General features: G+C 39.7%; 1 protein-coding gene across 3 annotated transcripts in view; it reads right to left on the bottom strand.

The window, feature by feature from the left end:
• The window catches only part of ARHGAP26 (Rho GTPase activating protein 26), a 494,532-nt gene that overhangs the window by 194,500 nt on the left and 286,741 nt on the right, over window positions 1-13,291 (bottom strand). For all 3 annotated transcript variants that reach the window (XM_060093555.1, XM_060093556.1, XM_060093557.1), the window contains one exon: window positions 12,795-12,869. In XM_060093555.1, the coding sequence (XP_059949538.1) occupies window positions 12,795-12,869 (75 nt within the window). The remainder of the gene's footprint in view (window positions 1-12,794; window positions 12,870-13,291) is intronic.

The raw sequence follows: 13,291 nt of genomic DNA, 5'->3' as shown, positions 1-13,291 counted from the left end.
CACATATATGTGGAACCTAGAGAAATGGTACAGATGAACTGGTTTGCAGGGCAGAAATTGAGACACAGATGTAGAGAACAAAGGTATGGACACCAAGGGTGGAAAGCGGCGGGGTGGTGGTGGTGGTGGTGTGCTGAATTGGGTGATTGGGATTGACATGTATACACTGATGTGTATAAAACTGATGACTAGTAAGAATGTGCTGTATAATAAAATAAAATATAATTCAAAAATTAAAAAAATTTTTTTTTCTCTTCAACTGAGAAGGTAATATATGAACCGGGCCAAAACAAAAAAAATTCAAGCAAAATAAATAGATAAACATCAAAAGGTAACGCTTTCCTGTGCCAGAGATGACTCAATACTGGTTTTGTGCATGTATGCAATCTCTAACAGTATGTACATAAACAAGCAGTTTTATGAATATGTACAGCTTTCTAAAAACACAAATGGAAGCACATTATAGATGTCGTTCTGTGCACTGCTATTTTCATTTAACAGTATCTTAAGAAACTGTTCCATATAAGTACACCACCTTACAGTACTTCACTGTACCATGGTTAATGCCCCCATTCATGGAGATGAAGGTTGTTCACTGGTTGTTGCTATGGTAAACAAGGATATAAACCACTGTTCCCTTGTATATGTCTTACCTAGAGAAAAAATTCCTATAAGTGGAATTTCTGAGTCAAAAAGTATGTGCATTTTTAATTTGGAAAGATACTGCTCAACTAACCTCTCAAAGGTTGTACCATTACATTTAAGCATGAGTGTGACTCCTTCCTCAAATCCTTGACAACAATGTGTAATCAAACACTTTGATCTTATTCAATCTGATAGGTTAAAAAAAAAAGTCATCTGCTTTAATTTGCATTTTTTACTGAGGAGGAAAATTTAGAATCCTGTCCTATGTGTGTGTTTTAAAGTCAAGCTTACTGAGATAGACTCAACCTTTTAAAGTACACACTTCCATGATTTTTGACAAATATATATATAGTCATAGGGTAACCACCACCAGAATCAAGATGTAGGTCATTGTCAACACCCCCCCGCAAAAATTCTCCTGTGCTTCTTTCTCCATAGCCAATCCCCTCTCCCTCCATCTCTAGCCCCTGGCAACCACTTTCCATAGCATAATACTTGTGAAATCCATCCCTGTTGTTGCATAGGCCAGTAGTTTGATACTTTTATTACTGAGTACTATTCAATTTTATGGACATATCCATTGGCTACTTGGTAGACTTTGGGTTGTTTCCAGTTTCTGGCTGTTACAAATAAAGCAGCTGTAAATATTTGCATTCAGGTCTTATGGACTACATTTTCATCTCTTGGGTAAATACCTAGGAGTGGAACTGGGTATAAATATGTAGAAGTGGGTCATATGATAAATATGTTTAACTTTATCAAAACTTCCAAATGGTTTTCCAAAACAGTTGGGCCATTTTGCATTCCCACCAGCCAATAGGAGAACTCTAGTTGCTTCACATCTTCATCAACACATGATATGGTCATGTGTTTAATTTTGAAATTTTAGCTATTCTAGTAGGTGTGTAGAAATAACTCATTGTTAAAATTTGCTTTTCCTTAATGACTACTGATGTTGGTCATCTTTTCATGCACTTTTTGGCCATCTGTGTATTTTCTCTGGTGAACTGTTTGTTGTTCAAATCTTGTGTCCATTTTAAAAACTGGGGTGGTTACATTCTGGCTACTGAATTGCAAGAGTTATTTTTAATACATTCTGGATACAAATCATTTATCAGATACATATTTTGCAAATATTTTCTCTTGTAGCTTGTCTTTTCTCTTTCTTAATATATTTTTAGGAGCAGAAGCTTTTTTTTATTTGGGTACAGTTCAGTTTATCAGATTTTTCTTTTATGGTTCCTGCTTTGTGTGTTTTCTTCTTCAAGTTTAATAGTTTTATCTCTTAGGTTTAGGACTATAATCTATTTTATTTACTATTTTTTTTTTTTTTTTTTTTTTTTTGCTGTATGTGGGCCTCTCACTGTTGTGGCCTCTCCCGTTGCGGAGCACAGGCTCCGGATGGGCAGGCTCAGTGGCCATGGCTCATGGGCCCAGCCGCTCTGCGGCATGTGGGATCTTCCCAGACCGGGGCACGAACCCATGTCCCCTGCATCGGCAGGCAGACTCGCAACCACTGAGCCACCAGGGAAGCCCTATAATCTATTTTGAGTTAGTTTTTGTATATAGTTTAAGACAAGGGTTGAATTTATTTTTTTCTCATATGGATGTCCAGTTGTACTAGTACCATTTGTTGAAACAAATGTCCTTTCCCTATTGAATTACTCTGACACCTTTATCACAGATCAATTGACCATATTTGAGTGGGTCCTATTTCTAGATTCTCCTGTCTGTTCCACTGATCTATATGTCATTCCAAAGAAAATATCGTCTTGCTTTCCTGCATTTAAACATTAGTTGTATTTTGTTTGTCTTTTTCTAAAATCTTCTTGAGCCTTTCACATCCTCCATCTCCATTACATCTTTGAGGAAGTTGTTCATGTAAGTATACTATCCTCTGTGTAAATTAAGACTTCTTTTTATTTATCCTACAGGCAATTCTTGCAAGGCTAGATTTAATACTTGGCAATTTGATAAGCCAATCTGCTTATCAAATTTTTTCTGATTACAAAAGTTGTACCTCTTAAAAACTTTAAACACCTTCCATATCTCGTGCCTAAGAATCCAGAGTACTTACAGCCACTTCTGTTCTGAGATCCAAAAGCTACTGCTGTCTCAAGTCCCTGTCTTAGGAGAACCTGCCTGAAGCATCCCTATAAGCAAAGATGACAGTGGGAAGAGCAGACAGGAAGATGAGCATCCATCTGTGGTCTCCATTCTCTGGCAAGTCCAGATTGTGGTTAATAGTGACCTTACTAGTTCCCAGAAGGATCAATCCTTCATCCAAGCAGTCTACTCTCTCCCAGTCCTGGTCATCATTTGTCTGTTCCCCTTTACTGGTGGCTAAAATTGGAAGTATACAACGTGCATGACTCTGCTGCTTCCATGAGGCTAGCCTTCAAACCTTGGGGCTGTTTCTGCAAGCCTTTAGGTCTTAGAAGTTGTCATGAAAAATATCTATTACTTTAGGGTTTCTTAGGGAAGAAGCTCTTGCTTGCTTTTATTTATGCTGCGCTGTGAAAGGGTGTGAGAAATGAAGGTCCCAGAGGAGTCAGAAGGACGGTTCATGGCTGGATCAGATATCAGTGGGTGAGGCATGCTACTGTAACTTGGTGCTTTAAAGCATCACAATTTAATACCTTCCATGTGTTCTCTATAGCACCAACCTTACTTTAAACATTAGTAAAACAAACAAACAAACAAACAAAAAACAAACTCAAAACAAAACCGGAAGACGTTACAGGATAAGAAGAGAAAAAATAGCAACACTAAACTTGCATTCCTTCACCACCACTGTGAGAAACTAATAAAGACACACACACACACACACACACACACAAAGGGACAGAAAGTTTCAACAGCACAGAAAATGAGGCTCACAGTGAACGTTCTGCCTGACCCCAGGGGAATATCCACCAGGCAAAGCTCAGGTGAAGCCCGGAGGAAGACCCACCTGGGGGAACAATGTGATAGACGACGGCCTTCCGCCCACCCTAAAGTATAGCCGAAGCCACCCCAAGGGAGGGGTGCCATGCTGCACTGCTCCTACCCAACCAGAGCACAGCTCAGTATCCTGAGATTACAATCCGGGCAGTGAAATGAAACTGGGACAGAAAGTGGAGGGGTGTCTGCTTATATAAAGGGAAGTGAATTCAGAAGGGGAAAGTCCTAGAAGAAATATGAGAGTGACAAGTGAAGAACCACAGCACACTTCAGATTAACCAGGAAGTAACTCCACTTCTCCCAGAACCATGACCAAATAGCAGAACCAGAAGAAATCTTTTCATGAGTACAGGTAGGTCCACACTAAATGAAAGATTTAAGAGCACCAGAAAGTTGGATGGAACCATGCACAACAGTGCTCTAATATCATGTGAGAGGATGATTCTAACAGGACTCAGGAAAACTGCAGCAGAGCAAGGAGAATCTACCCACAGTGAAGTTAACTGCAAAGATTTATAAACGTCTCTGTGTTTAGGTTTAATGAAAAAGAAGATTAAAAAGCTGATAAAATACTTGTTTTCATGAAACACAGAAACCAAAGCACTCTAAAAACACTTCAGAAAGCATCTGTTCTGTATTATAAATAAATTCAGAAAAATATGGATGTTGTGAAATAAGAAATCAAAGCAAAAAAAGAAACAGACTGAAATAATAAAGGTGATAGCTGAAAGGCAGAAATGAAAAGAGCTAAATAAGTTAGTAAAAACACTGAAAATTCAATTACGAAATTAAAATTTGCATTATAAGCAGCAAAAAAAAAATCAGCCCAAAAGAAATTTAAATAAATGGCATGGATATAGGGTGCAAGTTTTAGAATTTTGCTATAATGCAAAGAATCAAGAGAAAAACAAACATTAAAAAATGAAAAAAGCACTAAGATCAGGAACAAGACAAGGTTGCCCACTCTCACCACTCTTATTCAACATAGTTTTGGAAGTTTTAGCCACAGCAATCAGAGAAGAAAAGGAAATAAAAGGAATCCAAATGGGAAAAGAAGAAGTAAAGCTGTCACTGTTTGCAGATGACATGATACTATACATAGAGAATCCTAAAGATGCTACCAGAAAACTACTAGAGCTAATCAATGAATTTGGTAAAGTTGCAGGATACAAAATTAATGCACAGAAATCCCTGGCATTCCTATATACTAATGATGAAAAATCTGAAAGTGAAATCAAGGAAACACTCCCATTTACCATTGCAACAAAAAGAATAAAATATCTAGGAATAAACCTACCTAAGGAGACAAAAGACCTGTATGCAGAAAATTATAAGACACTGATGAAAGAAATTAAAGATGATACAAATAGATGGAGAGATGTACCATGTTCTTGGATTGGAAGAATCAACATTGTGAAAACGACTCTACTACCCAAAGCAATCTACAGATTCAATGCAATCCCTATCAAACTACCAATGGCATTTTTCACAGAACTAGAACAAAAAATTTCACAATTTGTATGGAAACACAAAAGACCCCGAATAGCCAAAGCAATCTTGAGAACGAAAAATGGAGCTGGAGGAATCAGGCTCCCTGACTTCAGACTATACTACAAAGCTACAGTAATCAAGACAGTATGGTACTGGCACAAAAACAGAAAGATAGATCAATGGAACAGGATAGAAAGCCCAGAGATAAACCCACGGACATATGGTCACCTTATCTTTGATAAAGGAGGCAGGAATGTACAGTGGAGAAAGGACAGTCTCTTCAATAAGTGGTGCTGGGAAAACTGGACAGGGACATGTAAAAGTATGAGATTAGATCACTCCCTAACACCATACACAAAAAGAAGCTCAAAATGGATTAAAGACCTAAATGTAAGGCCAGACACTATCAAACTCCTAGAGGAAAACATAGGCAGAACACTCTATGACATAAATCACAGCAAGATCCTTTTTGACCCACCTCCTAGAGAAATGGAAATAAAGACAAAAATAAACACATGGGACCTAATGAAACTTAAAAGCTTTTGCACAGCAAAGGAAACCATAAACAAGACCAAAAGACAACCCTCAGAATGGGAGAAAATATTTGCAAATGAAGCAACTGACAAAGGATTAATCTCCAAAATTTATAAGCAGCTCATGCAGCTCAATAACAAAAAAACAAACAACCCAATCCAAAAATGGGCAGAAGACCTAAATAGACATTTTTCCACAGAAGATATACAGACAGCCAACAAACACATGAAAGGATGCTCAACATCTTTACTCATTAGAGAAATGCAAATCAAAACTACAATGAGATATCATCTCACACCAGTCAGAATGGCCATCATCAAAAAATCTAGAAACAATAAATGCTGGAGAGGGTGTGGAAAAAAGGGAACACTCTTGCACTGCTGGTGGGAATGTGAATTGGTACAGCCACTATGGAGAACAGTATGGAGGTTCCTTAAAAAACTACAAATAGAACTACCATATGACCCAGCAATCCCACTACTGGGCATATACCCTGAGAAAACCATAATTCAAAAAGAGACATGTACCAAAATGTTCATAGCAGCCCTATTTACAATAGCCCGGAGATGGAAACAACCTAAGTGTCCATCATCGGATGAATGGATAAAGAAGATGTGGCACATATATACAATGGAATATTACTCAGCCATAAAAAGAAATGAAATTGAGCTATTTGTAATGAGGTGGATGGACCTAGAGTCTGTCATACAGAGTGAAGTAAGTCAGAAAGAGAAAGACAAATACTGTATGCTGACACATATATATGGAATTTAAGAAAAAAATGTCATCAAGAACATAGGGGTAAGACAGGAATAAAGACACAGACCTACTAGAGCATGGACTTGAGGATATGGGGAGGGGGAAGGGTAAGCTGTGACAAAGTGAAAGAGCGGCATGGACATATATACACTACCAAATGTAAGGTAGATAGCTAGTGGGAAGCAGCCGCATAGCACAGGGAGATCAGCTCGGTTCTTTGTGACCGCCTGGAGGGGTGGGATAGGGAGGGTGGGAGGGAGACGCAAAAGGGAGGGGATATGGGAACATATGCATATGTATAACTGATTAAATTTGTAAAATGAAAAAAAAAAAAAATGAAAAAAGGAGACGATTTATTTTTTTAAAGACTGAGAATTACAGATAACAAACAGAAAAAGAATTTGTTTTCCTTTAGAAAAATACGTGTGAAAACTCCTTCACTGGACCCCAACATGTATAAAAGAATGACTATATGGTGATATTTAAAGTAGTGGAAAGGGAGAAATTTTCTCCTTACATGGTTATTTGTCAATCAGATAAGTATTTGAGGAAAAGGAGAGTTAGTTTCCTTTTTGCATGAATATATTCCAGATGGATTTTAAGGAAAATAAAAAGTTTTTGTAGCCTGAAACGGGTAAGGTCTTTTAGGGCATAATCCATATATGAAAAAGACTGACTTCATAAAAGATTTGACTTCATGAAAATTTTAAATATTCATAAGACAAAACAAAAACAAAAGTACCATAAATAAAGTTCAAGATAATAATCTGAAAAAAAATATTGGTAACATAGCCTCCATACCTAAAAAGGTCTTAAATTCAAAAGATGAATACATCAATAGAAAAATAGGGAAAGAACACAAACAGGCAATTCATGAAAGAATAAAAATAGGCAAGAAACATAGGAAAAATGTCCAGCTTCCACCAGAATTATTTTTAAAAAATACTTATAATTTAAATGCAAAAAAGTAATGGAGTATGGCAAGGATGTGTGTGGTAAAGGACACTCACCGCAGACTTTGCTGACAGCAAATTTGGGAATATCAATTAAAGGCCTTGAAAACATGTACATTCCTTGACCCAGCAATTCAACATCTTAAAATAAACCCTAGGGCTTTCCTGGTGGCACAGTGGTTGAGAGTCCGCCTGCCGATGCAGGGGACACAGGTTTGTGCCCTGGTCCGGGAAGATCCCACATGCCGCGGAGTGGCTGGGCTCGTGAGCCATGGCCGCTGGGCCTGCACGTCCGGAGCCTGTGCTCCGCAACGGGAGAGGCCACAACAGTGAGAGGCCCGCGTACCGCAAAAATAAATAAATAAATAAACCCTAAGGAAATAATTAAATATGCATATAAAAATTAAAAATAGGGACTTCCCTAGTGGCACAGTGGTTAAGAATCCACCTGCCAATGCAGGGGACATGGGTTCAAGCCCTGGTCTGGGAAGATCCCACATGCCGCGGAGCAACTAAGCCATGCGCCACAACTACTGAGCCCGCACGCCACAACTGCTGAAGCCCATGCGCCTACAGCCCGTGCTCCGCGACAAGAGAAGCCACCTCAAAGAGAAGCCCGCGCACTGCAACAAAGAGTAGCCCCTGCACGGCAACGAAGACACAATGCAGCCAAAAAATAATAATAATAATAAATAAATAAATAAATTTAAAAAATTAAAAATAACAACAGCTAATATTTAGTGACTAACGTGTGGAGGCTCTGGACTCAGCAACCCACATGCATCTTTTCATTTAATCCTCCCATTATTACAGAGGCAGAGGCTACTATTACAGATAATGAGATAGAAGACTAGATGGGCTTAAATAATTTGTGTAAAGTCAAATGGACAAGCAGTTTAATTATAACTTGCTTAACTCCAAAATGTACACTCTAAACCTCTGCTATCCTGTCCTATAGGGATGTTCACCTGAGTGCTTTCTAGAATGATGAAGAACTGAAATCAGTCTATGGATCTGGGAATAGGGGGCTGACCTACACAATACATGCAGTCTATGGATCTGGGAATAGGGGGCTGACCTACAAAATACATGACCCAAAAAGTCGCACTTTAGAGGAACTTGAGTAACATAAAATAGACACTGTATTGTTATGTGAAAGAAGACTGCTAAAAGCATTATATATGCACAGTGTGATTCCAATTTGTATTTTTTATGTTATATGATAGAATATTATATTTAAAAGGTGACAGTCATATGATGAAATGGTCAGTAAAGATTGTCTCTGGCCTGCCCGACTTTTATTTTTCTTCTTTCTACTTTTTCTATTTCTCCAAATTTGCTACTATGACCACTAATAACTTTTAATCAGAAAAAGGTATTTAAAATCTATACAGGGGACTTCCCTGGTGGCACAGTGGTTAAGAATCTGCCTGCCAATGCAGGGGACATGGATTCGAGCCCTGGTCCAGGAAGATCCCACATGCCGCGGAGCAACTAAGCCCATGCACCACAACTACTGAGCCTGCGCTCTAGAGCCCACGAGCCACAACTACTGAGCCCATGTGCCACAACTACGGAAGTCCGTGTGCCTAGAGCCTGTGCTCCCAACAAGAAAAGCCACCGCAAAGAAGAGAGGCTCCCACTTGCCGTAACTAGAGAAAGCCCGCACAGCAACGAAGAAACAATGTAGCCAAAAATAAATAAATTGATTTAAAAAAAAACTCATAAAAAACTATACAGGGAGAGACAGACATGTACTGAACATGCATAGACAGAGCTGTCTATATTTTTTAAATGTTGAGCTAAACTTTAGAAAGATTTATCTTTACTTAACATAAGGGGGGAGGAAAAGTAAACGAACAAACAGTACACACATGGAAGCCACTCTATTTCTAGGAATCTACAAGTCTTCCTCCTCTTCACTCTTCAAAGACTAATGACCTCTGTTGCCAGGAGGAAGGGATGAGGGGCAGCACTTGGTATGACACTAGCAGGAGGCCACACCGCATATGCTATGAGAAATTCTGGCAAGCTTTCTTAAGGAATCCTAATCAGCAAAATACGATGTTCTCATAGTCTGGTTCTTCTATTCTTCCTCCTACCTAAAGTCCCCCAATGTATCAAGAGTACACAAAGCCAACTCCAAGTGATCAAAGGAAGCCTCTGGTTTTACTTAATTCTAACTCATATTTTCAGTAATAAAAATGCACTATTCCATTTCTGAGAGACTGACCAATAATCCAAATCTTAGTACCTGGTACATAATAGGGCATCCAGTGAATACAGATCCCAGAATAGGGAATGAATGGTTCACACTCAACCCAGCCATGTCAGGGAGAGGCTTTGGAGTATAGGAGCCATATTTTTTTACACTCTTGGCTAACCCAGTATAGTACAAGTACCAAGAACTGATGAAGATGAGAGCATGTTCACAAAGGGGAAGGGAGACAGGGCTCTGCCTTCAGGTCTGGAGTTTCTCTGGCCTAATGGGTGATCCCTCAATTCCAAGATCTCATGTTTAACTTAATTGATCCCGCAATTCCAAGATCTCATGTTTAACTATCTCATGTTTAACTTAATTGATAGTAAGAATCCCAGATACCATTTTCAACACTTTTGATTAGATCTTGCACTGTGGCCATCTCTCAACTCTGGCTGAACCTCAGTTTGGGATCCAGTCTATCTGTAATGCCTCCTGGCAGAGACAGCTGGCCTTGTGACTTTTCAGCTGCTGGTTTTTATTTCTCATGACATTTCTGAGATGTTCATGATTATTTTGTCTGTCCCTAGGAAAACTGAGGAAGAGAACAGGACAAATATCTTGTTCAAAGGTCACTAAGGGAAGTGATAAAAACAAGATCTTTTCATACCACTCTTTGCTTAGCACAAATGAGCTAAGATGGTCCTTTTTTAAATTAGCAAACCCGTCTAAAATGTCGTATTTCTTTTCATTAGTGTCACCTTACATAATCATCTGCTGCCTCTGAAATCTCTCTGCCCCTTCGACTCCCCTGTATCTAGTTGGTTACAAAGTCCCGCTGATCCTCTTTCTCCAGTCATTTTGAGCCTGTCCTTTTTTCCTGACCTCAGAGCAGCTATCTCGTTCAGCCATTGATCAGGTATCCTCTGCCTAATCTACCCCAACTGTCTTCTTCCTCCGTGTGTTCCATGATCAGATGTGTGCTCCACATTGCTGCTAGCATTATCCTCCTAAAACTAGCATCTGATAGAGTTACACCTATGTTGGACATACTTTTTTAAAAAAAATCACCCAGTAGCATTATTTCAGAAAAGCACTCCTCCATCATTCTATTAATAATCCTGCTCAGTCCCCAGGGTTCTATGGACTAACCCCTCACACACCCTACTTGCCCCACCACCACCAACCTCCTAGAGGTGGCATGGGATCACCAGAGACAGGCACAGGATCCAGGCCATGGGGATCAATCTTCTGTATGTCATGTGACTGGCCTGAGACTGTGAAATGAATCATGTGAATGGTCCCCATATGGACCAATCAAAGTCCACCCTGGGACCTTCTGTCAAAACCGTCAAGAAAGACACTCTCCTTTCAGTGATACAAGCTTCAAGGACCACTGAGGCTGGATTATCTGGGACCTTCCCACAGAGAATATAGTCAATACGAAGACAAGTAGAGCTTACAAATAATGAGAAGCCAGAAGAAAGGAGTGGGAAAGCCTCCAACAAATGTGGAGTCACCAGACCCTGCCATGCTTCTGCCATCTTGGACTCACCAGTAATGTGAACAAATAAATGGCTATTCTGAATTGTCTTCTTGACACTTTTGTATAAAAAGAGTACTAACACATATAACTCCACTACTCTGAAATTTTAATAGCATCTTACTTCCTACAGAGAAAAAAAACCCCCAAACTCCTTAGCACAATATTCAAGTTCCTCAACCAAAGGGGCCATTTCAGCTTTTCAGCTTTCACTCTCCTGTTCCAGCCTCAAGTACTTTCAAATATTAAAATACTACTACTACTACTAGTGAAATCAATACTCTTGGTTTATAACATGTCCTGAATCTGAATTATTCTTCTGTTCTCTCCTTCACTACTCCATCTTCTAGATCCAGCTCCCACTGGGTGCCAGCATCATATTTTACATTACAGTTTTCACATACATGCATAACTCCCCCTACCTGGATACTCTGCAGACAAAGAATGACTCTTTCTAAAGTTTCATCTCTAGCACCTGACAATCTGCTTCTGAGAGCAGACACTCCACAAATGTTTGCAGCTCTGATTGGAAATGAAAGACTGAGGATTGATACCTGTTAGACTCTTCATTCTTTCTTACATTAGAACTTTTCAAAAATTAACCATATCACCGTACAACGCAGCAACTGCACTCTTGGGCATTTATCCCACAGAAACAAATTAATCTTCATACAAAAAGCTGTACACAGTGTTTATAGCAGCATTATTCACCCCCAGACTAGAAATAGCCCAGCTGTCCTTCATAGGGTGAATGGCTAAACAAACTGATCTCACTGCAACTACCATACATGAGACTTTGCTTACAAGAGGCGAGTAGCTCTCTCGAAAAGAGAGTTTTTCTGATCAACATGAGACGAGATTTCTATACATATGAAAATTATTTTCAGAAACTGGGATGGCAAAAAAAAAAAAAAGACAAATACTAACAAAGAGAAGTGTCCCTGCCCAAAACACTGAGCGGGGACCCTGAGCGACAGTCTATCTCTAACAGTGCATGGCTAGGCTTCCATGGGGATGAGTAACAGCCACGGATCTGTGAAATCTGATCTGTTTGCCATTTAGATCCACGTGACTCACCGAGGCTGCCTGCATTCATATCTAAAAATACAGGAAATCTGCAGCCAAGGCAAATTTGGCTCATTGGCTCATGGGTTTTTGATTCAAATGCTGCACATTTAGAGATAGTGGTTTTATATTTATACCAGCCAGCTGCAAAGTAGCTTCTGCTGCTCAAATGACAGAGACTAGGTGGAAGTCTAGAAGCAAAGAGGATCAGAAGACTTAACTGCTTCTACACATTTTATCTGGGAGTCATGGGATGACACCTCCTCAGTCATGCGGAACATGAGATCTGAGGTCTTCTGCAGGCTACAAGGATTGAGCTTCCTTGGGCAATGGGTGTGCCCCATGAAATGCTGGTCTCCAAAGAGGACAGAGGGAGTCATGAGCTATTAAAGACAGAGTAGGGTGTGGCGGTCACATGAGTGGTGGAGCGCTACTTGGACTGGTGGTAACCAAGTCCACAGAGAGGGTGTGGAGCCTTGTACCGGCCATTTTTTGTTTTGTCCAATTCCATTTAATGTCTCTTCCAGTAATGCCTGTGGCCATGACCACTGGTGTGTGGGTCAGTTGATTTCTGGGATTTACCTCTTGGACACCCAGATTCCTTCTCAAGAGGCTCCCCCTTCAACCATTGGGAACTGCCTGGCAGAGCCACTGCACTCACCCATCAGGATACTCAGCAGCTTCTGCACTCTGGAATTGACCCCCACGATTCGGTAGAGCCCTTGCTCATTGATCCCTGAGAAGAGAAACAGTGATGATTTAATTAGAGGCACATCAGAACACAAGTCAGGCCAACCCAGCCAAATGCACTTTTTTTTATTTTCTCGGGCCTTCTAAAAGCTGCTCTAATTAAAGTCCCCTGTCACTCAGCTCTGCTCTTAGCAAAGGAGTGGGATTTGGTACAACTGTCTAGGATTTCATGGATGTGCTGCACACTTCAGCCCTCGTATTAGTTCAGTCATCAGAGGGGCAGGAAACCTCCTCTTCTCTTGCCAAGGCAGCATCTGAAGAGTTTTGAAAGATGTGAAATATATAATTTTAAACATGTCATATTTAACCAGTTTTTTAATTTAAAAAGACAAAAATGAAATGATAAAAAAAATTTCATACTACAGAAAAGGATGAACACTTTACAAATTACTTTCACATAGAGAAGGC

This window comes from Mesoplodon densirostris, chromosome 3 (assembly GCF_025265405.1).
Source record: "Mesoplodon densirostris isolate mMesDen1 chromosome 3, mMesDen1 primary haplotype, whole genome shotgun sequence".
Taxonomy (NCBI): Eukaryota; Metazoa; Chordata; class Mammalia; order Artiodactyla; family Ziphiidae; genus Mesoplodon; species Mesoplodon densirostris.
The sequence above is the reverse complement of the archived record's forward strand: the minus strand, read 5'-3'. Positions and strand labels throughout refer to the sequence as shown.